At 36.2% G+C, this 27,203-nt stretch overlaps 5 protein-coding genes and 1 long non-coding RNA gene across 6 annotated transcripts in view; 2 read left to right on the top strand and 4 right to left on the bottom strand.

Moving 5' to 3' along the window:
• Window positions 1-17,605, top strand: part of LOC138307975 (A disintegrin and metalloproteinase with thrombospondin motifs adt-1-like) — a 31,904-nt gene extending 14,299 nt beyond the window's left edge. Inside the window, exons 17-21 of the mRNA XM_069248926.1 lie at window positions 14,323-14,493; window positions 15,088-15,258; window positions 15,749-15,945; window positions 16,739-16,904; window positions 17,134-17,605. Of these exons, the coding sequence (XP_069105027.1) occupies window positions 14,323-14,493; window positions 15,088-15,258; window positions 15,749-15,945; window positions 16,739-16,904; window positions 17,134-17,213 (785 nt within the window). The 3' untranslated portion in view covers window positions 17,214-17,605. The remainder of the gene's footprint in view (window positions 1-14,322; window positions 14,494-15,087; window positions 15,259-15,748; window positions 15,946-16,738; window positions 16,905-17,133) is intronic.
• LOC138308059 (coadhesin-like) lies at window positions 247-4,437 on the bottom strand. The gene is made up of 8 exons (XM_069249010.1): window positions 4,398-4,437; window positions 3,908-4,078; window positions 3,344-3,514; window positions 2,825-2,995; window positions 2,359-2,529; window positions 1,792-1,988; window positions 1,155-1,320; window positions 247-660 (listed from the first exon to the last, which is right to left on the bottom strand). Exons 1-8 carry the CDS (start codon window positions 4,435-4,437, stop codon window positions 581-583), a joined length of 1,167 nt encoding a protein of 388 aa, XP_069105111.1. The 3' UTR covers window positions 247-580.
• On the top strand, window positions 4,296-12,003 carry LOC138307977 (uncharacterized). Its single transcript, XM_069248929.1, has 7 exons — window positions 4,296-4,938; window positions 5,976-6,973; window positions 7,715-7,898; window positions 8,236-8,481; window positions 8,862-9,033; window positions 9,371-9,522; window positions 9,851-12,003. The coding sequence occupies exons 2-7, from the start codon at window positions 6,434-6,436 to the stop codon at window positions 10,060-10,062; spliced, it is 1,506 nt and encodes a 501-aa protein (XP_069105030.1). The 5' UTR covers window positions 4,296-4,938; window positions 5,976-6,433; the 3' UTR covers window positions 10,063-12,003.
• LOC138307978 (P2X purinoceptor 7-like) lies at window positions 9,785-13,672 on the bottom strand. The gene is made up of 3 exons (XM_069248930.1): window positions 13,211-13,672; window positions 10,987-11,214; window positions 9,785-10,242 (listed from the first exon to the last, which is right to left on the bottom strand). Exons 1-3 carry the CDS (start codon window positions 13,390-13,392, stop codon window positions 10,086-10,088), a joined length of 567 nt encoding a protein of 188 aa, XP_069105031.1. The 5' UTR covers window positions 13,393-13,672; the 3' UTR covers window positions 9,785-10,085.
• A 409-nt stretch (window positions 17,606-18,014) lies between the features above and the next one.
• Window positions 18,015-18,979, bottom strand: LOC138307980 (uncharacterized). Its single transcript, XR_011206074.1, has 2 exons — window positions 18,923-18,979; window positions 18,015-18,428 (listed from the first exon to the last, which is right to left on the bottom strand). It is a non-coding gene; the product is annotated as an uncharacterized lncRNA (long non-coding RNA).
• A 4-nt stretch (window positions 18,980-18,983) lies between these two features.
• On the bottom strand, window positions 18,984-26,270 carry LOC138307173 (uncharacterized; the record flags this gene model as incomplete). Its single annotated transcript, XM_069247806.1, has 10 exons — window positions 24,560-26,270; window positions 24,101-24,200; window positions 23,331-23,381; window positions 22,564-22,755; window positions 21,683-21,853; window positions 21,120-21,290; window positions 20,601-20,771; window positions 20,132-20,305; window positions 19,565-19,761; window positions 18,984-19,091 (listed from the first exon to the last, which is right to left on the bottom strand). Coding segments are annotated over exons 1-10 (2,565 nt in total), but the record flags the coding sequence as incomplete, so codon positions are not given.
• Window positions 26,271-27,203: the final 933 nt, after the last annotated feature.

The raw sequence follows: 27,203 nt of genomic DNA, 5'->3' as shown, positions 1-27,203 counted from the left end.
AAAATAAAAAAAGAAATTTGAATATGAAGAGATTATCTTTAGTAAACTTAATTAGAAGGATCAACTTGGATAAATATGTTTACGTTATGAAAAAATATCACAAAGTCTCTCACTCGTATCATAAACCGCTTCGCGGTTTTATTAAGAGTACAATCGACTGATATGTGAACTTCTTAATTGCTGCAAAACTTGTGATTACATTTGCACTGAAATCAGCAAGCAGGTAAAGAATAAAGTTCCGAATACTCAACGGAAATAGTTTTATTTTAATTTGAAAATGATTGTGACACTGTGGTTACCCTAATCACCTTTAAACATATGGGCCCTGGCTGTATATAAAAAATACACAATTTACATTTATATCAAATAATAAGATATGCGATTACTAGAATGACCGTTTTATTAACGATATAAACAGTCGAATGAAGAGAAAAAACCGAAACATATCTACCGATGAATATTGAATAAAATAAAAGTCAAACATATATGACGTTACACGTAAAAATATTTCAAACGCGTAATTACGTTATTTGCTTTGAGCAAAATTTAATACTATATGGTTATACCATTACCACAATGTCTATAAATCGCAAGCCAATACGGTAACAACATAGGCTTGGAGGATAACTGACATCATAAACATGGGAACCACAGCCATATCTGAAAAAAAGACAAACTCATTATTGTTTTAACTGCACTTATTTAAGCGTAAGTGTAGGATATTTCAAAGCTAAAATCTACTTCTATGTTGAAAGCCTATAAGCATATTAAAGGTATACAATTACATATTAAGGACGGTGACGAATGATCACAAAGGCATAAACAATGAACACATATAATATACGGATGACCTAAAGGAACAATGGCGATGCGCATTGTATTCCAAGTTATATGTGCTCTAACTTGGTGAAAATTTTATAATGACATTTTTTCATTAGTAATGCATTGAAAGCCATAAGTTTGATGAACTAAGCTGTGAAAATTCGTATTATGATTCTCAAAATGTTGCTAACTTTTGGTGGTGATTAACATTTGAAAAGCTCTTTTTGATTCATCAGTATGGAAAGTATGGTGCATATCACGGGGTAAAATACTTATAATAAAAAAAACAATAATAAACAACAATCAAGCAAACAGGAGACAAAAAAACGAACCATTGCCCCCATTTTGACAAGCTGCCACCACTTCCGCACTGCATCCGCCATATTCGGTTGTTTCATCACTTCCGTCGTCACAGTCATTTGAACAATCACAATGGAAGGCCTCGTCGATACAGCTCATCGAACCAGACGCACATGTAAACCAGTTAGTTGGGCAAAGCTATAACATAAAAAAGGATAAGACTATAATAGGTGATGTGTAAGGTGTTTTGCCTGCTATGAAAGAAACATAATACATACCATCATCCATTTCTGGTTTCTATGCTTGTGCGTGGTGGGGCGAGCAAAGCAAAATCAAACGCTAAAAATGCCACAGAAACGCACTGAAACTGTTCAGTAATATTTTGAAAATAGTGCTTTACTTTGTGATGTGTGTGGTCAAAACAGTGACATTCCGGTAAAACCATAATGTGCGTCAAAATAGCTTTATTTGATTCACAATATTTCAAAATCAAGCGCATCACCATGCTATTTGTATTCCAGTTTTTTGGTATTAATTCCTATTTCCAAAAATCTACTGTCATTGGGAAAATGGACTTCTCAGAAAAGGAAATCCTAAAGATATATTTTATTATCTTTTTTTCTTCTTTACTTCTGACAATAACACATTTAGTATCAGAAATAAGATTACCTGCTGATATACTCCAGCTGCAGCTACACCACACGATTTTGTATTACAATAAATAGTCTCTGCAGAATCGCTGGGACAGGAAAGTCCTCCATTAGCCGGAACAGGATTGTCACATGATCTTATCCGGGCCTTTCTCCCGCCCCCACAGGTAACGGTGCACGGGCTCCACGCGGTCCAATCACCCCACGCGCCATCAACTGAACAAAGCATTGAATTAGTGAAAACATGTCTTTTGTGTTTGCCTTCTTAGTACATTTATCTTGCATCAAAAGTTGTGTTAATGCTGGTATGGCAAAGATAATCTAATGAAATGATTTGAATGAAAAGATAATATTATTAGATTTTTTGCTTCAACATCTTCAAAATTTGATATAGTTATATAATCAAATATTGGGGAATTTTCACGAGTTAACAACTTTTGTTAGCATTAAACATGGATAATCCTGTATTACATTACATATTATCTAAATTTATGATAAAAAATGCAACGATGTACATGTATATTTGCACGTTGCCTACAGTTCACCTATTTCATACAAATATAACTACCAGAATACATATACATACTGATACAAGTTTGTGTGTTGCAGTCTTTAGTCTCAGACGCCGCGCCTGTACAATCAATCCCGCCATATTGGGGAGCGGGATTAGTACAAGTACGTGATCTACCGGAAGTACCTCCACCGCAAGTTACGGTGCACGTGCTCCAATTTTCCCAATTTGTCCATGCTCCATCAACTATCAAAATAGAAATATCAAATTAATTTAAACATAAGAGTAGTAACATTTTACTCAAAAGAAGCAAGTCTATAAGAAAATTACAAAAACAATGGACCCCAGTGAATGTTTAATGAGTAATGTTGAAATATCATTCAATTTGAAATGAATCATAATCCTTGTTCACAAATTTACATTGTTTTTCTGCTTGGTTAAATTGAAATCTGAATGATTGGAAGATATTTCCAATTACCAAGGACCTCAATATAATGGGTTTTATTGTATATTCAATCTATGTGTGTTATAATGTACTTACTCGGACATGGGCTCAATGTGCAGGTCTGAGTTTCACTTGTGTCACCGGAACAAGGAAGTCCGCCATATTGAGCAGACGGACTGTCACATGCCCTGCTTCGGGTTTGCACACCATTTGCACAGGTCACTGAGCATGCGCCCCAAGACCCCCAAGCGGAAAACCCCCCATCAACTGTAGGAATGATTTTATACTCTTTAAGTTTTAACCGAACAATAAAATAAAAATATATCTAGTTATCAATATGACACAGTTTCAATGAACAGCCGTGTGTAAGTCATTTCTATATTAAGAAGAATGGACATTTTTTGTAACACTTCATTCCAGCATTAAACTAATAATTAATGCAAAAAACGACTTCAAATATTGCGTTCAAGAAAATGACCAAATGAAAAATTCATATTATTCAAAATATTACTGTCACTAGCTTCTTTACTTGGACAATACGATGATATTTACTGCGACATTGAGCACGTGTTGGGCATATAAACCGTCTGACGATCCAGTTTCGAATGTACTTACTCGGACATGGACTTAACGTGCAGGTCTGGGTTTCACTTGTATCACCGGAACAAGGCAGTCCGCCATATTGAGCAGAAGGATTGTCACATGCCCTGCTTCGACTTTGCACACCATTACCACAAGTCACAGAGCATGCGCCCCATGACCCCCAAAAAGAAAATCCTCCATCAACTGTAGGAATCATTTCAAACATCTTAGGAATTAAACGAACAATAAGGATATACATGTACCTATTCATCAACGTGACAAATTTGAAATGAACAAACATTTGGAAGTCATTTCCATATTAATAATTGAAAACGTTAGAATTTTAAGTAACGTTTAAATTCAGCAGTAAACTAACAATTTTGAAAGAATTCAAGGAATTGGCAGGTTTATTATAAAAACTACCTAAAATGTTTGCGTTCAAGACAATGACAAAGCAAAAATAATACAATCACTTCATAAAAATTAAAGTACTACTGGAACTAGCTTGATTACTTGGATAATATGATGATGGTGATATTTACTACGACAATGACAGACTGACCAGCGGTCAATATATCAATGTTCGAATGCACTTACTCGGACATGGACTCAATGTGCAGGTCTGGGTTTCACTTGTGTCACCGGAACAAGGCAGTCCGCCATATTGAGCTGACGGATTGTCACAGGCCCTGCTTCTGCTTTGCACATCATTTCCACAGGTTACGGAGCATGCGCCCCATGACCCCCAATCGGAAAATCCCCCGTTAACTGTAGGCAGATATAAGACTTCTTTAAGAATTTAATTTAAATCGGTTATGGTTTGTTTAGTTTTACGTCCTATTAACAGCCAGGGTCATGTAAGGACGTATCAGGTGTGTTGGTGGAGGAAAGCCACCGGCCAGCGGTCAGTACCTGGCAACTACCCAACATGGGATTCGAACCCGCATTCCAGAGGTTGAGGGCGTGTGGTAATATGTCGGATTAAGGCCACGATTTTATGAAAAGCTGTATTTTTCGCTATTATGATGCAATAATGTAAATAAATTCCGATATACCGTGTTTCCCGAGTCCCTCGTAACTGGTATACCAGACAGACGTCTGTTCTGAGCACGCCTTTGAATATGCATATTTTGTGGGCGGGATCGAGGCTGATTGGCATGTGACGTCACAAGTGCATAGACGCCGCCATATTTACATAGACACTCCCACCATTATTATTTGCATATTTTTGACAACAATCCAACATCATCGGAAACATTATCGCCATGGTAGCGTGTGCAGCGTTTGGTTGCTACAATCACAACAACAAGAAAGGGGGAAAAAAGATAAGTTTCTTCAGTTTTCCAAAGGAGAAGCCATACCGGCAGATTTGGATCAACTATACACGGCGTGTATTTAAACCTTCCGCCCATCATAGATTGTGTGAGGAACATTTCTCTGCATCACGTTTTGCACGAGATCCAGCAGCTATGGTAGTTTTGGGTATGTCGTCGCCGTACTCTCGGAAGATTTTGAAGAAAGATGCAGTGCCCGATGTTCCCCTGAAACTGCAAAATGAAGTTAGCAGCATCAGTCTTCCTGCCCGACCCCGTGTACGAGGGGCGTTTGAGAAGCGTGCCAGAGCCGAGGTAGGCATCGAGGAATTTTGTAGTGACCTATATACATATCTACATATATCCGTGTCTAGACTAATTCATGCCAGAATGTAATCATTAATTCGATGTTATGACGCCGTGCTATGTATTTTTTTATATGTACTGTACCTAAATTAAAACATTGCTATTCGTCGGGTATATATATGTACTATACAGTAATGTAGGCATAGAGCAGGGAAAATAAAGTCTAAACAGGTCGGCTATTTGATTACATATGTGTAAAACACAGGCGTCTGCATCTGGTTTTGGAAAATAACATATCCTACCCCTACTATATGAACATAGTAGGGGTTGGTTATTATATTTTTTATCAAACCAGACGCCTGTGGTGTAAAATATACAATAGATTTACGCCTAGAGTATATGTATACATACATGTATGAGTGTGTCTGTGAATACATTTTTTATAATCCGGGGGGGGGGGGGGGTGTCATTTACACTACTGACTGTATGTCCTTTTATATTGAATTCTACAGTAAAGTAATTATATGGCATACAGTTGACCATATGTACTTGTATGTTGAAAATAATCAACCACTAGTAGATCTGGGCTAAGAACATAATCTGAATATATTTTTCAATCGATTTAGAATTGATTTCATGGATTTTCACTTGGCCTACTGTATACATGTATATATATGGAAATTTCTACTTTGATCTGTGTCACCCCTAGATCTACAGTTACATAAATGTACATTAATTTATATAAAAGTGTTATGCGGTTGAATTGAATTAAATATATATGGCCTTCAAATTATAATAAAGTACATGTGAGGATTTGTATGACACTCGGTATGTACAGCATATGCATGATGTCATGGGAACCTCACAAAACCATACAAGTTTTTGAGGTATAACAAATCTAGTCATTCAATTCTTATTGCCTGTGGTACTTTTCTAATTGATCCTTCGATTCATACCCAAAAGTTATACATCAATTGACTCAATTTATATATAGGATACAATCTGATAGGTAATTTTAATTTAAATATTTTTTTTTTATGTTTCAGATCGTTTCGAGTGTAATTTGTAATAATGCACTGATGGATATCACACGTACAGTGACCAACCATGATGAGGAGGAAATGGATGAAACACAGGTTATTCAGCTGCCAAACACAACACAGGATACTTGCTGTCAAACCATGCCACCCATTATGTGTAACAAGAAGGTTCAGGTAAAGCTACTGCCCCCTCAGAGAACTCGGTCTCATCAAACGGACGCCGCAACATCACCAATGTGTCGGTCATTTGGAACTCAAACTGATCCCAAAATAACCAAGATCAGAGTAACACCAGCTGCTCATATTGAGATTCCTGACCAGACTAGTACTGTGTCTTATGAAAGTGAGGAAGAAGACGAGATTGACAGTGATGTATGTATGGACAGTGACGATGAGGACTTCATCCAACATCAGATGACTTAGAATGTAGCGATGATGATGATGGGGAGGGAGAAGTAAACATTATGAATTACCGCTTAGAGAATGATGTGTCTCCTGTGGAGGAGAAGCAGTTCCTGGTCAGTGAGACAGCTCTCACAGAACTTTTGTCTGTTTGTAGATATTGTTCAGGTGATTGCACACCTCTCATCCAATTCACCAGAGGTACAATGATTGTGACCAGGTCTGTGTGTGTAAATGGACACTCCTTTACATGGAAGAGCCAGCCTTGCCACAAGACTTTACCCTGGTGCAATTTATTGACTGCATCTGCAATTATGACCAGTGGCAGCAGTGGGTCAAAGGTACTTCAGCTTTTCCACAACATGAACTTGCAGATGTTCAGCACCAGAACTTGCAGTCGTTTGATTAGTTTATATGTTGTGCCATCTATTCAAACCACTTGGATTGCCTCTCAGGCTCATCTGTTGGAACAGATACAAGGACAGGAGGTAGTTCTTGGAGGTGATGCCAGATGTGACTCTCCGGGGTACTCTGCAAAATACGGGACTTACACCCTCATGGATCTGGAGGCCAACAAGATTCTCACCACTAATCTAGTGCAGGTAAGCTGTGTATATATACAATGAAACTTGTCTAATCTGACACCTGATTTTTCCAACATCCTGTCTTATCCGACCAAAAGTGTTGCTCCCCCATGGTGTCAGATTGGACAGATTTCATTGTGCATATACTAAATTAAAATCTGAACTTGTTTGGTTATAATTATGGGCAATTCAGTCAATTATCAAATAAGAAATAACATTGTGACATTACACAGCTTCTGGCATCTGTGTTAATTGTGACTTATAGTTTCAAGATCACAGAGGTTTGGTAGTTTGAATCACATGTATGTATGCATGTAGCAACACTGGACTGGTTTGGCTGGGTAATTGGCAACCACATAGCTATGAAAGGTCCCAAGTTCGAACTCCAGTCTGGCCGCTACATTTTCACCTATTTCATTAGTATAAGTCATATAATATATGGTGGTTGCATAGTGGTAATACATATGTGACAGTGTATGCACTTGTTTGTCTGATTCCCCATTCATCACACATTGTATAATAATTATATATCATGAGATGACTGTAGTTGTAAACTCGGTCAACAAGAGTAATTGATATTTTTTTAGTAATATGGAAAAGAAATAAAGTTTATAAAAATGTTTACAAGAATACTGATACTTCATGTAAATCTTTATATTTGTAGTAATTAATTTAATGACTGAAGCTGATCAATTATGATACAAAGGTACTTTACATACATGTTTATTAATTTGTTTTCTTGCTTTGTCTTAATTGCAGTGTAATGAAGTTGCAAGTTCTACCCATATGGAGTTAGAGGGTCTCAAGAGAGGTCTGGCATGTCTTGACAGGCATGTCACTGTGAAGGCACTGGTGACTGATCGTCACAGCATGGTAAAGAAATTCATGAGGGAAGAGCACAGCGACATAAGACACTACTTTGATGTGTGGCATGTGGCAAAAGGTAAATGTTTTTGTAAACTACATAGTCTACTCTATATATACTTGTCAGTGAATGTATCATTCATAAATATGCATACATATTATATCCATGTAATTGTATGACATTATTCTCAATATAAGATCCATACATTGTATATTAATGGCATATAGAGTGTATGGTGTGTTGATGATTTTATAGTTTATGTGTACATAATTGAAATGTGTTGTGAATTTCTATTTTCTCTTTAAAATTTAAAATTTCATTTTTTTTTTTTGGTTAACAAACATGTTGGGTTTTTTTTGAAGAAATTGAGTTGATGTTATGTCAAAAGTTCTTATAATGAAGGTGTATATCATAGGTATATCAAAGAAGCTGGAAGCTATGGCTAAGAAAAAACGTGGACAGGAAATCCGGCCTTGGATCAAAGCCATTGTAAACCACATGCACTGGGTGTCAGCTTCCTGTGATGGCGATGGTGAGTTGGTGTCCGCCAAATGGTTATCCTTGATGAACCACATCAGAAACAAGCATGTTGGACATTCACAGAGGTATCCAGCATGTGAACATGGGGAACTAACCGAGGACCGAGCATGGCTCAAAGAAGGTAATTTTTCAAAACGTATCTAATTTTCCAAACACAGGGACATGAGTTTCCTTTTAATTATTTCTGGATAAGTTTATCATACCACAAGATTATTCATATCCCTGTGCTTCCAAGCAAATAAAAGGCAGCCATTTTCAGTCATTATTAATTGTAATCATTGGTTTATTTTCAATGCTATCTTAATTGAAAGACAAACACCTGGTAACTTTTCAGTTTATCTGTCCTAAACTATGACCAACAAAGCTGCTTCACTTCTCATTTTGTACTTGCAATATTTTGTTCATGTAATAGTGTTGTCCATGAAATACAAATCAATAGAATTGTTTAATTAATTTATGTTTCTGGTCGGCAAAATTTAAGAATTTTTTTTTTTGCTACAGGATCAGTTCCATTCAAACTCTTGAATGAAGTGGTCACCAGCAAATTTCTGATGAAGGACATACCAAAGCTGTCACCAGTCCATCAAACCTACGTCTTAGAAGTGTTTCATTCTATAGTGAACCATTTTGCACCCAAGAGCACACATTTCCAGTATGCAGCCATGAATGCAAGGTATGTAGTATTTTTATGGGACCCACCTTCATATAGGGTCAAATTACTTGGTGATCGAGTTGGTATTTTGGCACATGTACTTAAAATTTAATAGTATTATATCGCTTAATTTTAAGTGGAATCATTACCTTCAAGGAGCCAAAGTTCTCAATTATACTTGTACATTTTTTACCACTAATCTTAACCATCAATTATAATTATACACACCTATATCTCATTGAACTGTATCTTGAGTGATATGGGAAAGAAAATTAAAAGTGTCAGTACCCGATCTACTTAACATATAAGCTGATATTAATTTGAAAAATGTTTTTACATTATTATATATACTTTTCAGAAACAGTGTAGCTGCTCTTCACTACAATGAAAACAGCAACAGACCCCAGGCAACTACAAAGGATGGCCAGTTGCAGTTTGCTACTTGCTATCCAAAAGCGAAAAAGGGAACAGTTGCAGTAGTGAAACCGTGCAAACCTCCACCAACATTTGGTAATTATAATTGTATTTTATCCAGGTGTGCGAGATATCTTTATTTATCTCAAAATTCAATTTACAAATTTAGGAATGTGGATCAAGTGGTTGCTAAGACAACCAGTACCCAAAACTAAAACACAAAAAAGTTTTAAAAAATTAAAATGCATAATTTTTTTTCATCTGCTGTAGGGTATAGACAGACATAAATACAAATATGTTCTAATTCACTATGTTAACCGAACATAAAATGTTTATCATATAAAACTCAACAACTGTATACATGTATATGGGAGTGACCTTCTACAGTCAAACAAATTTAATTATCAAATAATTTATTTCTCAGGTTATGTTTCACATATTCAACAAGCTGTCGTGGACAGAAGAACTACAGAATGTCCAACATATAAAACTGCAGGCAGCAACATCAGACTTCTGAATATGTACAACCCTCCCACCCTGGCCTCAACGTTCGAGCGATTTGAGAAGGAGGAACTAATTCAACACCACCGATCTCGTTTTCTTAACACATCTGTTTCACCATCATGCACTAACTAACCGTTCCAAATAGTTTGCAGAAACTACACACGAGGATATCGAAATCCACAGTACTGTTCTGATGGAAATGTCTCTCTGATTTTCTGTACCACACAAGAAGGCAAAATCTTCCTATTGTGGCGTCCTAAACGATGCCATATCCAGCGTACAAATCTCCTGTAGGCAATATGACGGTATATCCTGTAATGTAATAAGTTTATACTAAAACTGTGGTTGCTTTTGTCACAGATACTATATACAACAGTATGGACAAGGACCATATACTGATAATTCTATGATTATCTGGTATAATGGTATGAATAGGCTGATCATGAGATAAGGTTTATATAAAACAAGGTTTTCTTATTTTGTTAACAAAATGTGTTAAATGTAGCAGCTGTGTATTTTTTTTTATATGGTTTCATTATTAGACTACCCTGAAGGTTAGTGAAGTTGCAATCTGATTAAAATACAGATCCTTATTATCACTACGTTGGATAAGAGGATCTGAGAACATACCTTTAGGGGTCACGTCAAGATGACCTTTTGAAATGGCCGATCAAGTTGGCACTGCCAGAATCTTGACTGGGGACGAAATAGTTTAAAAAACACTGTCCAAATTATTTTCGTGTATGTAGTCATCTCGCCCGAAGTGCACAACAAAGCTAATTGTATATGTATACTGGGGAGAAAAGACGTTTTCAATTGATGTTGTAAGGTGTAGAAACTGCATTTGCTCTGAAACACACGTGGTATAAAGGTCATCTGAACGTGACCCCTTATGGGATAGTGTCAGATCCTCTGTTGAACCGTATGGTTATAAGGATCTGTGTTTTAATCAGATTGGTGAAGTTGATGAATTAACAGGTTTTGATTAAGCCTTTTATTTTTCAACAAAACAATTGCAGTTTGCATCAGAATCCTAAAATATTTGAAACTACTTGCTCATGAATGGGGTCATTGTCATCAAATGGACCCACATTTTCTAGATACTCATACATGCAGACGTGCAAGACATGTCTGTTCAGGCAGTTTGCAATGAAGGATTCATGCTCAATGATGCAGTGGATCTCCTGATCTGCTGTTTCTGTTTTGTAGTGTACTAAATCTATCTCAGCACAGCAAACACACTCCTCCATTGTTGTCATGGATGAACAATTGCCACATTCACACCTAAAAAGAATAAATAGGGTATCTTGCAAGAGCATATTCATTTTACAAGAGACAGGTTGATGGAAGAAATTTGACAATTGTTTATTTTTACATGTAAAGCAAGATTCATATTTCTTTTTAAATTTTATCAATCTCATATATCCTGGTAAAGTTTGGATAAAAAAGTATGACAATCTATGGTTCCCATAACCTAAGCCGGCTGTGATGTATGTGACAACATGGCAGAAATGGTAACTTGGTTTCTGTTATGGTATAAGGCAATGACGGGTTTGCTTGGTACAGTCATGCGTTTTACTTTTTTTCCACGATGATCAAAACTATATCTTTATTTTAAACACTAAAGACTCATAACTTGTGGTGATGTATGTATGTATGTATGTATGTATGTATGTATGTATGTAATGTATGGTATGTATGTAATGTATGGTATGTATGTAATGTATGGTATGTATGTATGTATGTATGTATGTATGTAATGTATGTATGGTGTGAATGTAATGTATGGTATGTATGTATGTTTTTGTGTGTGTATGTATGTGTGTAATGTATGAATGTAATGTATTTATGTATGTTGATTTTCAATAAGGACAAATTTATGCCAGGTTAGATTTGATCATTCAATTTCTATATTTATTTATGACATTTTTTCACTTATTTTCTTACAACATTAGAATCTATATAGGAAGAAGAGAGTGACTGATGTGATATCTGTTTAGTGTTAAATAATAAAACTTGTTGAAATGCCAGTTATCTTGTTGAAAATAAAAACGAAATCAGTGCAGAAATACAGATGCTGTCTTAGTTTTATTATCTGATAATGTCAATTTATATTGATTTTAACAAATACGAGTCAAGAGGGGGTTGGTTGATGTGATACAGTTTTCAGTAACTATAATGAGGGCCTACATGTAGTACTACAAGGGCCTGCCATACACATAAGCACTCACCCTCAGGTAAAATTGGTATCCAGAACAAGTATCCAGAACAAGTGATTTGGCCAAGAAAAAAATGTTTAAGGTCACATGAAGTCAAAAAAATAGAGAAGGAAAGTACATATACTGGTAGGTGATTTTTTTTAAATATTTTATTACACTTTTCTGACATCCACTTCACAAATGGATCAATGACATTTGGTACACATACTCGATCATTATGTTCAATAAAGCTTTTTGCAGATATATGTAACCTGCATATATGCAGATTTATCATGGCAAAACTAATTAAAAGAACGGAAACTTGAGGAAAACTTTTGATTTTTTAAATTTTATTTTTGTCAATAAATAGTTTAGGATAGGGGAGGTAACATCTAGGTAGGGTCGGAGGACCCTAAACAAACGTACATTTTTTTGGCCAATTCACAGCCACACAAAATGTGAATACATACTGTATATATATATATATATACCATATATGTGAAATCTATAGGTCATTATTAGAAACAATACATAAAAAGGGAACAATGGTTTGACAATAAGCACCTGTTACCCTGTCAGGTAGGTTAATTGACACCAGACACTTGTATATATCATATGTGATATAACCTCACCTAAAATCGTCACTATTGACGGATGGTGATAAACCAAAGGGAACGTCTCTGTTGACACCGGCGTGATCTCTGAAGTGTAGTGTACACCTAAGCTTTACATATCGTGAAAGCATAACAAATAATTAGCTGTCTTACATTCGAAGACCACGGAACTTTGTTAGATTTAAAATAAATAAACGAATAAACCAGATGATAGATCAAAGGATAATGTGCGTCTTGAGTCGACAAGATCGTTCGATGAAAAACAAAAATTAACATCATTGAAAATGTGTGTTTTGACAAGATCGTCCGACCAGATCTATGTAATTTGACAACATCGGCCGATTGAAAAAATGTATAACAATTGTGATATTTTCAAACGATTTTATCAAGTTCGATTATCCTGAATATATTCCAGAAGAATCTCTCACAAGAAAATTCTTTATTTCTCAACCAATGTCGTAAACTAACCATGCAGTGTTGTGAAGTCGCTGTTCTACTTGGATGGCTTCCTCGTCGTCAATGTCAGAGTCCTCTGAATCCGAATTCTGTCTATCATCGCAGCTTTTCTCCGCTCTCAGTGGTTCAAACTGGTATGGTTCGATCTTGAAAACGTTGTTGACATCGGGAATTTCGTTGTCATCGGTTTCCATGTTGTAAAAAAGCTGTTGGGAGATACTGAAGTAAGCTGTCAAACGCTACGGAACTTGTACACAGTAGAAGTAGGCGGGCCGTGTTGTGAGAGTTTGCACTTGTGACGTCATATTGTCACGTGACCGCTCAGCTCATTAAATATTAGGCCAAGCCTCGCGGCATCCCTGACTGCTTTGAAATAGCTGAAAGCGCGTATAGGAATGTCGGAGAAGAGCCAATTTGCTTTTTACATAACTTTGTAATATGTTTTGTTTGTATTTTTACAACAAACAAAAATCGTGGCCTAAATCCTTTAATTATTTCAAAATTCTAAATCCGTAACTGTTTGAAATAAATGATATGAATGGAAATATGCATTTTACAGTTCATATATGCTGTCACATATAAGTATTTACATTTCAAACTGTCAGTATTGTCCTTGTATTTAATGCTGAGTGGTCAAGCAGGGTTATTACATTAGGATGAGCACAAATCAAAACTGTTAATATATTTCTTGTATTTGATGATGAGTGGTCAAGTTAGGATTCTTTTTAATAGGATAAGCCCAATTTAAAAAAATGAGATGTTTCTTGTGGTTTATTGTGAGTAGTAAAGTTGCTGCGTAATTAGGAGAAGGCAAATTCAAAAATGTTGATATGTTTCTTGTAGCTGATGATGAGTGTTGAATTCATGGTTCATTTTTATTAAGATAAGCCCAATTCAAAATTGTAAATATGTTTCTTGTAGTTAGCGATGAGTGTTGAGTTCATAGTTCATTGTATAAGGATAAGCCCAAATCAAAACTGTAAATATGTTTCTTGTAGCTGATGATGAGTATTGAGTTCATGGTTCATTTTATTAGGATAAGCCCAAATCAAAATTGTTAATATGTTTCTTGTAGTTGATGGCGAATGGTCTAGCTGGGGTAACTGTTGATATGTTTCTTGTAGTTGATGGCGAATGGTCAAGCTGGGGAAGCTATGGCACCTGCTCAGTAACCTGTGGAGGTGGCGTCCAATACAGAACTCGTACTTGTACAAACCCACGTCCACAATATGGTGGCGCTTCCTGTGGATCTGCGGATACCAGTAGCAGAGACTGTAACACACATCATTGTCCAAGTGAGTTATGACCACATCGTCAGCACAATTACTGTATAATTGCTAATATTCACGCGGGTTTATAAATTGTCAATAGTAAATCGCGAAATTTTACACGCACGAAAATAAACAACAATACAGTAAGACGTTTGATGTTCTTGTTACTTAGATACAGTCGAACAGTTATAATAAACGTAACGACAACTTCAAATTATCCGTTTTCTTCATATCAAGAAATAAAAAATAATGAATTAAATGGACTAGGTTTTCAATAAACAATATTTCAATATATATTAAAAATGCTATAAAGGGAGTTCCATTGCTGGACTTATAAGTACGTATCGTATAAACCGGTTACGTTTGCTCGTTAAACAGCATCGCAATATTGACCTCAAAATATTGTCAATGGAACTAAAGTTCGTCATCTAGGTACAATTAGATACACGAATTTCAGTATGCATATATATATATAACTCGCGAAGGGTTTTCACCTACCAAAACAACAACCCGCGAAATCGCAAAATGTCCTTCCGTAAACTTTCGTAAAGATGTGTTTAAAAATCTATCTGTCCCAAACGAAATATTTGAGCTTAAAAACAAAACTTTCAATTTCAGTTGACGGTGAGTGGGCGACATGGTCAAGCTGGGGAACCTGCACAGTGACCTGCGGTGGTGGTATTTCTACACGAACCCGTACCTGTACCAACCCACCGCCACAATACGGCGGAGCCAACTGCCCCAGTGTAAACTCGGAGACCAAGGACTGTAACACCCAAGTTTGTATCAGTAAGTACAAAAAATTGTAGAGAACATTGCGGATAATTTAACATGAAATAACTTCATTTAAGGTCCCATAACGTTTCCGAAATGATTTTTGATGTTTAAATTGTAAATATAGAACAGTTTGATAATTGTGTAGAGTACTCGAAGTTATTAAATTAGTAAATCTAGTTTCTTTGACACGTTGTGTATTTCCCGCCGTTGTCGGCAGTAATTAACTAATAGCGGGAAAGGCCTTATTTTCAACTCTAGTGAAACCTACCTTAATGACCACCTCTGTATACAGACCACTTGCTGATTAGATAAGACCGCTTTCTTAGAGTCCCAAATGGTCATGTTAACCCAATTTTACTCGTTTATAAAGACCATTTGGCTAGAGATACCATTTTCCTAAGCCCCTTTATAGACAGGTGTGAGTGTATATGCCCCAAATTTCATGACCAGGGGTTATATCAGTATATAACAGACTAACCGGATGTTTTCTTTCCTTTGACAGTTGATGGAGCGTGGGGTGCCTGGAACTCCTGGAGTATGTGTACAGTGACCTGTGGCGGAGGTAAACGTTCTCGATCAAGGGTTTGTGACGACCCAATGCCAGCCAATGGTGGCCTCCCTTGTAGCGGAGATTCCTCTGTACTGGGTGACTGTAATGTCAGATCATGTCCTGTGGCAGCAGCCGGTGTCTACCAACAGGTACGTATCTTCTATCTAAAGAGCATTTCTGATTCACAGGCAAAATGATAGAAAATCTCAATGTACAGACTAGTCATTTTATAGTTCAAAAATATATATCGTCTTTTATTATAACAAAATTATTCTGTATTTGCATATTACAGAGTTATCTAACCCTTCTTGAGAGTTGGTATTGATTGTGACGTCATGTATTTGAGATAGCATAGTCATATTTGCAGCGAAAACGTTGTGAGTTTCACAAAATTATGACGTCACAATCGATACCTTCCCACAAGGGAGATAATTCTTTGTCTTCTAAGTGTCTATTATCACGTCCATAGTGTGGCCGAAATTAATACAAGATATGATTCTTCGTGGTTTCTTTCTATGCTGGAACATAGAGTATATATGATCCTTTTATTGTGCAATATGATACGTCCAGCCTTTGACTTAGAGAGATTCTTGTAACGTCAGTCATGTGATATAATGTATATTTACTAAAGTTTTAGGAATATTATCTTCATCCTAGTTTCCACAGGTTTAAAATATTACTTTACTGAAATCGGAGCCGAATTGTATTAACTGAAAAAGAAATAATTTTCAAATAATTTTGCTTTTATCATCCAAAACAAAAATAATGCATGAACAAAACGCTTTCAGTCGTGCCAATCTACTCTGCTTCAACTTACATAATACCCGTGGCGAGTTAACTCGTTTTGTGTTTTATACCTATCAATGAATTTTTGTAAGCGTCGTCATCTATGTTTTTATATAACAATTAAAGTTAAATGAATGTAGTTATTTTGTTTTATAGCTCTGTCCAAATGGTTGGTTCACTTGTGAGTCCGGATCAATGAAGTGCATTGCCAAACAATTCCAGTGCGACTGTTCCAACGATTGTGATGACGGAAGTGACGAAACTGCCGGTTATGCCGGATGTAGCGCCGCTCTCCTATCGACGTGCGGAAGTGGTGCAGAAGGTAATTATCTTGATGGTACAAAACGTCAGTACATAATTTGTGGTATTGATATTTCAAGGTCTACAAGTTGGGTAAAGATAAAAACACTATTCTTATCACTTCGTACCATGAAAAGTATATATGAACGATAATGGATGATTCAATTATGTTTAGAATGTCGTAACAAGAAATATTGATTGAAATTAAGTAGTATTTCAGTTAAAGTTTTATTTCTTTGTTTTGTTTACAGGTCTCGCCCACATTGGAACAATGACAATTTTACTGTGTGTACTGACGTCAATTGCAGCAATGTTCCATCGCTATATATAGACATTGCCACAAGACTTTGAAACTCTATAATTTTTGCTTTTAACAGTAACTCCTTTTCTCAATATTCACTATTATTTTCGGATCAAACGATTTTGTTTTGAAATAAAATGATTTTTGTATCAACCAAATATACCTCCTAATGTCATGATATACATGCAACATCGTTGTATTCCTTATGTGCCAATCGGTTTTGGATCATGTAATCCAAAATTTGATTTACCCTGCCAGTATACATACATTGAGATCACGGTTTGTTATGCAACTTTTTTTACAAACATTTTAATCATTTTACAATAATTTGTATGTGCACTGTCTTAACCTATATGCGCATGTCTGTCATACTGATTCATTGTAGTTTGATCGTGTGTTATAAAATAAAAAACGGAATTTATTCCACATATTTTGCATTATTTGTATGTAATTCGATTTTGCCTGTAAAGAGCATTTCTATAGGCTAAACATTTACTAAGCACATAAAGGCAAAAATCGTGTTTACTTTTGCAATGTCGTTTCTGATTGGCTGAAAAGGCAGCATAACAATTTCATATAGAAAAAAAAATAAAAAAAAAAATTTGAATATGAAGAGATTATCTTTAGTAAACTTAATTAGAAGGATCAACTTGGATAAATATGTTTACGTTATGAAAAAATATCACAAAGTCTCTCACTCGTATCATAAACCGCTTCGCGGTTTTATTAAGAGTACAATCGACTGATATGTGAACTTCTTAATTGCTGCAAAACTTGTGATTACATTTGCACTGAAATCAGCAAGCAGGTAAAGAATAAAGTTCCGAATACTCAACGGAAATAGTTTTATTTTAATTTGAAAATGATTGTGACACTGTGGTTACCCTAATCACCTTTAAACATATGGGCCCTGGCTGTATATAAAAAATACACAATTTACATTTATATCAAATAATAAGATATGCGATTACTAGAATGACCGTTTTATTAACGATATAAACAGTCGAATGAAGAGAAAAAACCGAAACATATCTACCGATGAATATTGAATAAAATAAAAGTCAAACATATATGACGTTACACGTAAAAATATTTCAAACGCGTAATTACGTTATTTGCTTTGAGCAAAATTTAATACTATATGGTTATACCATTACCACAATGTCTATAAATCGCAAGCCAATACGGTAACAACATAGGCTTGGAGGATAACTGACATCATAAACATGGGAACCACAGCCATATCTGAAAAAAAGACAAACTCATTATTGTTTTAACTGCACTTATTTAAGCGTAAGTGTAGGATATTTCAAAGCTAAAATCTACTTCTATGTTGAAAGCCTATAAGCATATTAAAGGTATACAATTACATATTAAGGACGGTGACGAATGATCACAAAGGCATAAACAATGAACACATATAATATACGGATGACCTAAAGGAACAATGGCGATGCGCATTGTATTCCAAGTTATATGTGCTCTAACTTGGTGAAAATTTTATAATGACATTTTTTCATTAGTAATGCATTGAAAGCCATAAGTTTGATGAACTAAGCTGTGAAAATTCGTATTATGATTCTCAAAATGTTGCTAACTTTTGGTGGTGATTAACATTTGAAAAGCTCTTTTTGATTCATCAGTATGGAAAGTATGGTGCATATCACGGGGTAAAATACTTATAATAAAAAAAACAATAATAAACAACAATCAAGCAAACAGGAGACAAAAAAACGAACCATTGCCCCCATTTTGACAAGCTGCCACCACTTCCGCACTGCATCCGCCATATTCGGTTGTTTCATCATCACTTCCGTCGTCACAGTCATTTGAACAATCACAATGGAAGGCCTCGTCGATACAGCTCATCGAACCAGACGCACATGTAAACCAGTTAGTTGGGCAAAGCTATAACATAAAAAAGGATAAGACTATAATAGGTGATGTGTGTAAGGTGTTTTGCCTGCTATGAAAGAAACATAATACATACCATCATCCATTTCTGGTTTCTATGCTTGTGCGTGGTGGGGCGAGCAAAGCAAAATCAAACGCTAAAAATGCCACAGAAACGCACTGAAACTGTTCAGTAATATTTTGAAAATAGTGCTTTACTTTGTGATGTGTGTGGTCAAAACAGTGACATTCCGGTAAAACCATAATGTGCGTCAAAATAGCTTTATTTGATTCACAATATTTCAAAATCAAGCGCATCACCATGCTATTTGTATTCCAGTTTTTTGGTATTAATTCCTATTTCCAAAAATCTACTGTCATTGGGAAAATGGACTTCTCAGAAAAGGAAATCCTAAAGATACATTTTATTATCTTTTTTTCTTCTTTACTTCTGACAATAACACATTTAGTATCAGAAATAAGATTACCTGCTGATATACTCCAGCTGCAGCTACACCACACGATTTTGTATTACAATAAATAGTCTCTGCAGAATCGCTGGGACAGGAAAGTCCTCCATTAGCCGGAACAGGATTGTCACATGATCTTATCCGGGCCTTTCTCCCGCCCCCACAGGTAACGGTGCACGGGCTCCACGCGGTCCAATCACCCCACGCGCCATCAACTGAACAAAGCATTGAATTAGTGAAAACATGTATTTTGTGTTTGCCTTCTTGGTACATTTATCTTGCATCAAAAGTTGTGTTAATGCTGGTATGGCAAAGATAATCTAATGAAATGATTTGAATGAAAAGATAATATTATTAGATTTTTTGCTTCAACATCTTCAAAATTTGATATAGTTATATAATCAAATATTGGGGAATTTTCACGAGTTAACAACTTTTGTTAGCATTAAACATGGATAATCCTGTATTACATTACATATTATCTAAATTTATGATAAAAAATGCAACGATGTACATGTATATTTGCACGTTGCCTACAGTTCACCTATTTCATACAAATATAACTACCAGAATACATATACATACTGATACAAGTTTGTGTGTTGTTGCAGTCTTTAGTCTCAGACGCCGCGCCTGTACAATCAATCCCGCCATATTGGGGAGCGGGATTAGTACAAGTACGTGATCTACCGGAAGTACCTCCACCGCAAGTGACGGTGCACGTGCTCCAATCTTCCCAATTTGTCCATGCTCCATCAACTATCAAAATAGAAATATCAAATTCATTTAAACATAAGAGTAGTAACATTTTACTCAAAAGAAGCAAGTCTATAAGAAAATTACAAAAACAATGGACCCCAGGGAATGTTTAATGAGTAATGTTGAAATATCATTCAATTTGAAATTAATCATAATCCTTGTTCACACATTTACATTGTTTTTCTGCTTGGTTAAATTGAAATCTGAATGATTGGAAGATATTTCCAATTACCAAGGACCTCAATATAATGGGTTTTATTGTATACTCAATCTATGTGTGTTATAATGTACTTACTCGGACATGGGCTCAATGTGCAGGTCTGAGTTTCACTTGTGTCACCGGAACAAGGAAGTCCGCCATATTGAGCAGACGGACTGTCACATGCCCTGCTTCGGGTTTGCACACCATTTGCACAGGTCACTGAGCATGCGCCCCAAGACCCCCAAGCGGAAAACCCCCCATCAACTGTAGGAATGATTTTATACTCTTTAAGTTTTAACCGAACAATAAAATAAAAATATATCTAGTTATCAATATGACACAGTTTCAATGAACAGCCGTGTGTAAGTCATTTCTATATTAAGAAGAATGGACATTTTTTGTAACACTTCATTCCAGCATTAAACTAATAATTAATGCAAAAAACAACTTCAAATATTGCGTTTAAGAAAATGACAAAATGAAAAATTCATATTATTCAAAATATTACTGTCACTAGCTTCTTTACTTGGACAATACGATGATATTTACTGCGACATTGAGCACGTGTTGGGCATATAAACCGTCTGACGATCCAGGTTCGAATGAACTTACTCGGACATGGACTTAACGTGCAGGTCTGGGTTTCACTTGCATCACCGGAACAAGGCAGTCCGCCATATTGAGCAGAAGGATTGTCACATACCCTGCTTCGACTTTGCACACCATTGCCACAAGTCACAGAGCATGCGCCCCATGACCCCCAAGCAGAAAATCCTCCATCAACTGTAGGAATTATTTCAAACATCTTAGGAATTAAACGAACAATAAGGATATACATGTACCTATTCATCAACGTGACAAATTTGAAATGAACAACCATTTGGAAGTCATTTCCATATTAATAATTGAAAACGGTAGAATTTTAAGTAACGTTTCAATTCAGCAGTAAACTAACAATTTTGAAAGAATTAAAGGAATCGGCAGGTTTATTACAAAAACTACCTAAAATGTTGCGTTCAAGACAATGACAAAGCAAAAATAATACAATCACTTCATATAAATTAAAGTACTACTGGAACTAGCTTGATTACTTGGATAATATGATGATGGTGATATTTACTACGACATTGACAGACTGACCAGCGGTCAATATATCAATGTTCGAATGCACTTACTCGGACATGGACTCAATGTGCAGGTCTGGGTTTCACTTGTGTCACCGGAACAAGGCAGTCCGCCATATTGAGCTGACGGATTGTCACAGGCCCTGCTTCTACTTTGCACACCATTTCCACAGGTCACAGAGCATGCGCCCCATGACCCCCAATCGGAAAATCCCCCGTTAACTGTAGGCAGATATAAGACTTCTTTAAGAATTTAATTTAAATTGGTTATGGTTTGTTATGTTTTACGTCCTATTCACAGCCAGGGTCATGTAAGGACGTGTCAGGTGTGTTGGTGGAGGAAAGCCACCGGCCAGCGGTCAGTACCTGGCAACTGCCCCACATGGGATTCGAACCCGCATCCCAGAGGTTGAGGGCGTGTGGTAATATGTCGGGACATCTTAACCACTCGGCCACCGCGGCCCCTTAATTTAAATAACAATATATCTATTCATCCATGTGACAAATATTCAGTAAACATATTGTTTGAAAAATATTTCCATATGTCGTCATAAAAACAGTTCGGATTAACATTTCAATTCCGCATCTCATTACCGATTTGGATAGAATTCAAGGTTGGAAACGGCATGTTCATGCGACAAATAAATAGCAACTAAAATATTGCGTTCAAGAAAATGACAAATTTAAAAACCAATACAATACGTGGGTTTCGAGATCTCAAAACGACGTGGGTAAAGTACTATTTACCGTCGATTAGTCCCATCTTCTGGTGAATATGACGTCGTCATTTGACGTGATTTTTGTGACGTCATAATCACCGGAAGGTGGGACTAATCCACGGTAAAAAGTACTTTACCCACGTCGTTTTGGGATCTCAAAACCCACGTACTACTTGATATTTTTTAGTAACTTCTGTAACAAGCTTCATTTACTTGGACAATATGATAATGGTGAACACGTCTGTGTTTCGGAGCTTGCACCGCTACACTGCTGTCCGTTATATTTCGGTGTTGGATCAGTACATGTCCGAGTTCTGGTTCCGGTGCCGCTTGTAGCGCCTCCACTCGTCAAACATGTCAGGGAACAGCTGGACACAGAACTCCACGTTGTCCAACCACCATCGACTGTAAAATGATTACGAAAATATGTGAGTTAATCACGCATGTTTGGTTTCCCTAGTTCTCGACTCTCCGCCAGACTGCGCTTCGCTCAATTTGTAGTTTCTGCATGAGAGGTAATTAATTCGGCAGGAACTTGTCTTATCTTTCTAATACACTTGCAAGTGTGCTATCTAACTGATCAATTGAATCTTAATAAAATTAAGTAATTAAATAATAACTTCTTCATGGATATGAAAAAGGACATTTGCAACGAATTCATATAAATGTATACTTATATATCATTTCAATTGATAATATGGCGGATTAAGATGTACATGTTTGACTAATTATGCTTTATTGGTTACTGTGAAATATACGAGTTTTATTGAAATTATACAAGTCGCGCTTTTGGATAATTTCGCTATTAACCTCTAAACAAACGTTTTCATTTATGATGTGTTATGTTAAAAGTTGGCAATTAGGGACCCTAGCAAAGTTGTCTTATAAAGCAGGTGGTCTTTAAGCGGAGATAGTCGCTAATTAAGGCAGGTTTTACTGTAAAAAGAGTTAATCCACTAACTATATATTGGTATACCTACTCGGTGGAGGAGTGGCACAATCTTCTTCGCTAACCCCGTCACCGTCATCATCTGGGAATAAAAACAGTAGTTACTATGTATTTAATAGAATTGACGGATCGCTAGCTGTCAACCAATCGACACATGACTTGCATTTTGTATATGCTACGATGTTTTCTACACCATTCTCTCATACTCTCTGACGATCGGTATATTGATTATAGCATGGACATTTTAATTTATTGAGTTTTCATTAAATCTCCATAATGATATCCATACGCGAACAAAAGTACGACATATCAATATTTTCAACAGAGCTACACTACGTCATAATTATTGCCAAAGAAGAAGCTCATTTACTAGGGGAAATTCACACACTTAATTACCAATGTTTACAGGATGTCTATCGATTACACCAATGATATACAGTGAAGGACATTTAGTTTCGTATTTTACTATTTTGTATTTGCATATTACAGAGTTGTCTGCCCTTGGGGTTACGCGTTGATTGTGATGTTATGTGTTTGCGAGCGAAACGTCATCATCGTTTCCATTATAATTATTTGATCATCATATCATCATTATCGGTGTCATCAGTCACTCATCATCATCATCACCACCACCACCATATCTTCATAATAACATCATCATCATCATCATCATTACATCATCACCAGATCATTATTATCGTCGTCATTATCTTCATCATCATTAGCACCATATTCATTGTAAGCAATATCATAACTATCAAATCAACACATACATTTATTACGAGGCTCATCAAAACATACCTTGTCCATTATTTTCTACTGTACATAACTCCTCGTCTATCAGACCGTCACAATCGTTGTCAATGCCATCCCCGACTACAGTAGCGGATGGTACACAAACCTAAAAAGACAATGAGATGATCTAAAGATAATCCTACACGAATGGCTACATTTCGTTGTCTGTGTGTGGGTTTATCGAACGATTTCAAGAATTTGTTAAGCCATGAGCCTTTAAGCGATAGTCATTTCAAATTATCTAAAAAGAATGATAGACCTAATGTAACTTAGTCACTTGTGTAAGAGTCTATTTATCTTATATCTTACATGAATATAAATATAAGTAAATTATATAAATTCGTCTGCTTAAAATTCAGTGGAAATCAGGCTCATTTACAACTCATTGATTGATGATTTATCACTTGTAATTAGCATTTAAGATATAAATTAATTGGAAATATCCCATGGCAAACGTTTAATTACCGTGTTGATGCCAGCCATACGCATGCCTGTGGTAAACCCGTAAGTCTCCCAGTTAGCCTGTCCGTACAGATATCCACCAAAGATGGAGATTGGAGAGGTGTGACGTACAGTGTGGGACCCCTCTGACACGCTGATGTAACCCCCTACATAATCCGTTCCACTGATAGCAGTGTACACAGTATTAGAGGGGAATGCACTTCCATCGACTCGAAGACCAGATTTTTCCGACTCCTTGACGATGAACATAAAGTAGCTGTTGTAAGACCCAAGAGAGTATTTCGGTGTGGCGAAAGTGTAATCGGCTCCGAATTGTTCCACAGGAGGAATGATCATCATCATGGGGTCAGATTCTTCACTTGAAGACTGTTGACTGAGACAGAACTGAACGATCAGGATTGGTTTGTCAGCCACCACAAGACAGTACGCTGAGGACGGAATTGTCTTCTGAACAACAGAACCTTGGTTGGATAACGTGAATGAGGAAGAATATCCGCCGCTGATGGTAACTTGTGTGCCGCTCTCACTTGCGATGAACTTAAAATAGTCACCCACAGTCCTCAGAGGTACTGGGACTGTTACAAACCTCTTCCCCCAAGTATCTACATTTGTAAGATGTTCCACCAAGTGATCCGAACTGCTACCACTACCGATATTTGTTTTCCGATTTCCGCTGAACACCGAAATCGCTTTCGTCGAACTAATGTAAGTGCCCGACAAATCTCCACTTGAGACTAATTGGAAGGTGTCGAATCTGTTTATAGTGACTGTAAGTGTGTCCCCACTATAGTAGTTAGTCCCTCCCCAGGATATGTACCGACTGCCAATCGCTTCCCCAACTCTGATATTCACGGTCGTACTGTCGTTCACGCCAACAATCAGCAGCTCACATTGGTAGTACGGTGGGTAATATGTGATGGCGTAATATTCCGTACCAAGGACGTCAGTGGGTAGTCCTAGGAAGGCGTCACAGGAGTAAGTCTCCTTGTTAACGCCATATATAACCACCTCATCATCAGCAGCAATCAGGACAGCTTTAGAGCTCATTTCGTTCCCATCCAGACGTATAGATGGGGTAAAGAACAGTTGTTTGACAGTTCCAGCCGTGACGGAGAAGGCTTCATTGATTCCAGCTGCGCTGTACCTCGGAGCGGTCACCTTAACATTGACTGTCGTCGTCTTCATCGTTGTGACGAAAAGTTCGACGTTCATAGAAACGGCGATGTTTTCCATGTATCCGATGATGAATTCCGTACCACGATTGTCGGGCGCACCTTTAAAAATGTTAATCGATACTGTAATTTTCTGCCCTATTGTTATTTTTTTTTATTTTTTTTTTATTTTTTGAACCAGAATTGTTTATAAAATTTTTAAAATCATAAATAGATTCGCATAGAATTCCTTCAATGTGTTAGTGCATCTAATTGGTTACAGCTGGCTATCATACAGGTATTTCTATTCATCATTGATTTTAATAAATTATCAAATTTTTCAGTATATGTAATGCTGTTAACGACTTAACCTATTCACTTCATTGGTTTCATATTAGCCTACTCCTGTCTTTGATTCGGAAGAACTTAAATGATCCTCGCTGTTGAATTGATAATATACTTTAATTATTTAGTTTATCTTAATATAACATAGCAATCTGAGTGCACTTTAAATAAACCAGGAAGCGGGTTTATTATGAGAAATTTTTGTGTTTTATCTTCATAACATAAACATGTATTCAAATTAATTAATTTATTTCAAATTACTAAAGATAACCTCTCTTCCACGATGCCATCAAGTTATGTGTGATAATACAATCGGCGACGTCATTGTTTTATGGACTGATAGAATAAACGTTAAGCCAACGTTTTCAAAATTGAATAATTTAAATTTAAACATGATAACAACTTACCATTGACCAATGTAACAAGGAAAAGAAGACCCGTCACCAGCAGACTCTCGCCTGAAAAGAAATTATTTTTTAAATTCTTTTTCTTTTTCTTTTGAGAAAAACACCACATTCAGTAAGTGTGTTTGTTATAAATGTGGTTTGCCGTATACACATTTTCGCTCTATTATGTCTATTGAATGAGAACACAAGTGAAGTATTTTAAGAGTTGATTAAAGATTGACATTGCAATAACTAAACATGACAAATCATTATGCGTATAACAGTTATAAGCATGAATAACAAAAGAAAATACATATAGAACGAAAAGAGATTTTTCACACATTATAATTAAACTCATTTAAAAATAACATGTTTTGATGATTTTTGTCTCTTTATTTAATGTATTGTACTTGTGCTGTTAGTATTTTTTTATATGAAATATACATGTGTCCGTGTTCCGTACCACATTACACCAATCATCTTACCTTAAATAACGCTGGCCATGGCAAAGTAACTAAATTATTCAGTATGACCAAGCTATATTTTGCGTCAATTGCATATTTCATTTCATTTTTTTCGTGTCAATTTGCATACATTTTTCTTGTACGAATACAAACTCATGATTTATGCAATTGACGTAGACATAGTTTTCCTGAACCTATATGTGGTATATACCTGTATGTGGTATATATCTATTTATTTTGTATTGATTTCTTGATTTCCTATCCTTATCAATAGTATGAATACAAATTCCTAAAGGATACA

This window comes from Argopecten irradians, chromosome 14 (genome assembly GCF_041381155.1).
Source record: "Argopecten irradians isolate NY chromosome 14, Ai_NY, whole genome shotgun sequence".
Taxonomy (NCBI): domain Eukaryota; kingdom Metazoa; phylum Mollusca; class Bivalvia; order Pectinida; family Pectinidae; genus Argopecten; species Argopecten irradians.
This window is presented reverse-complemented; position numbering and strand designations above follow the sequence as displayed.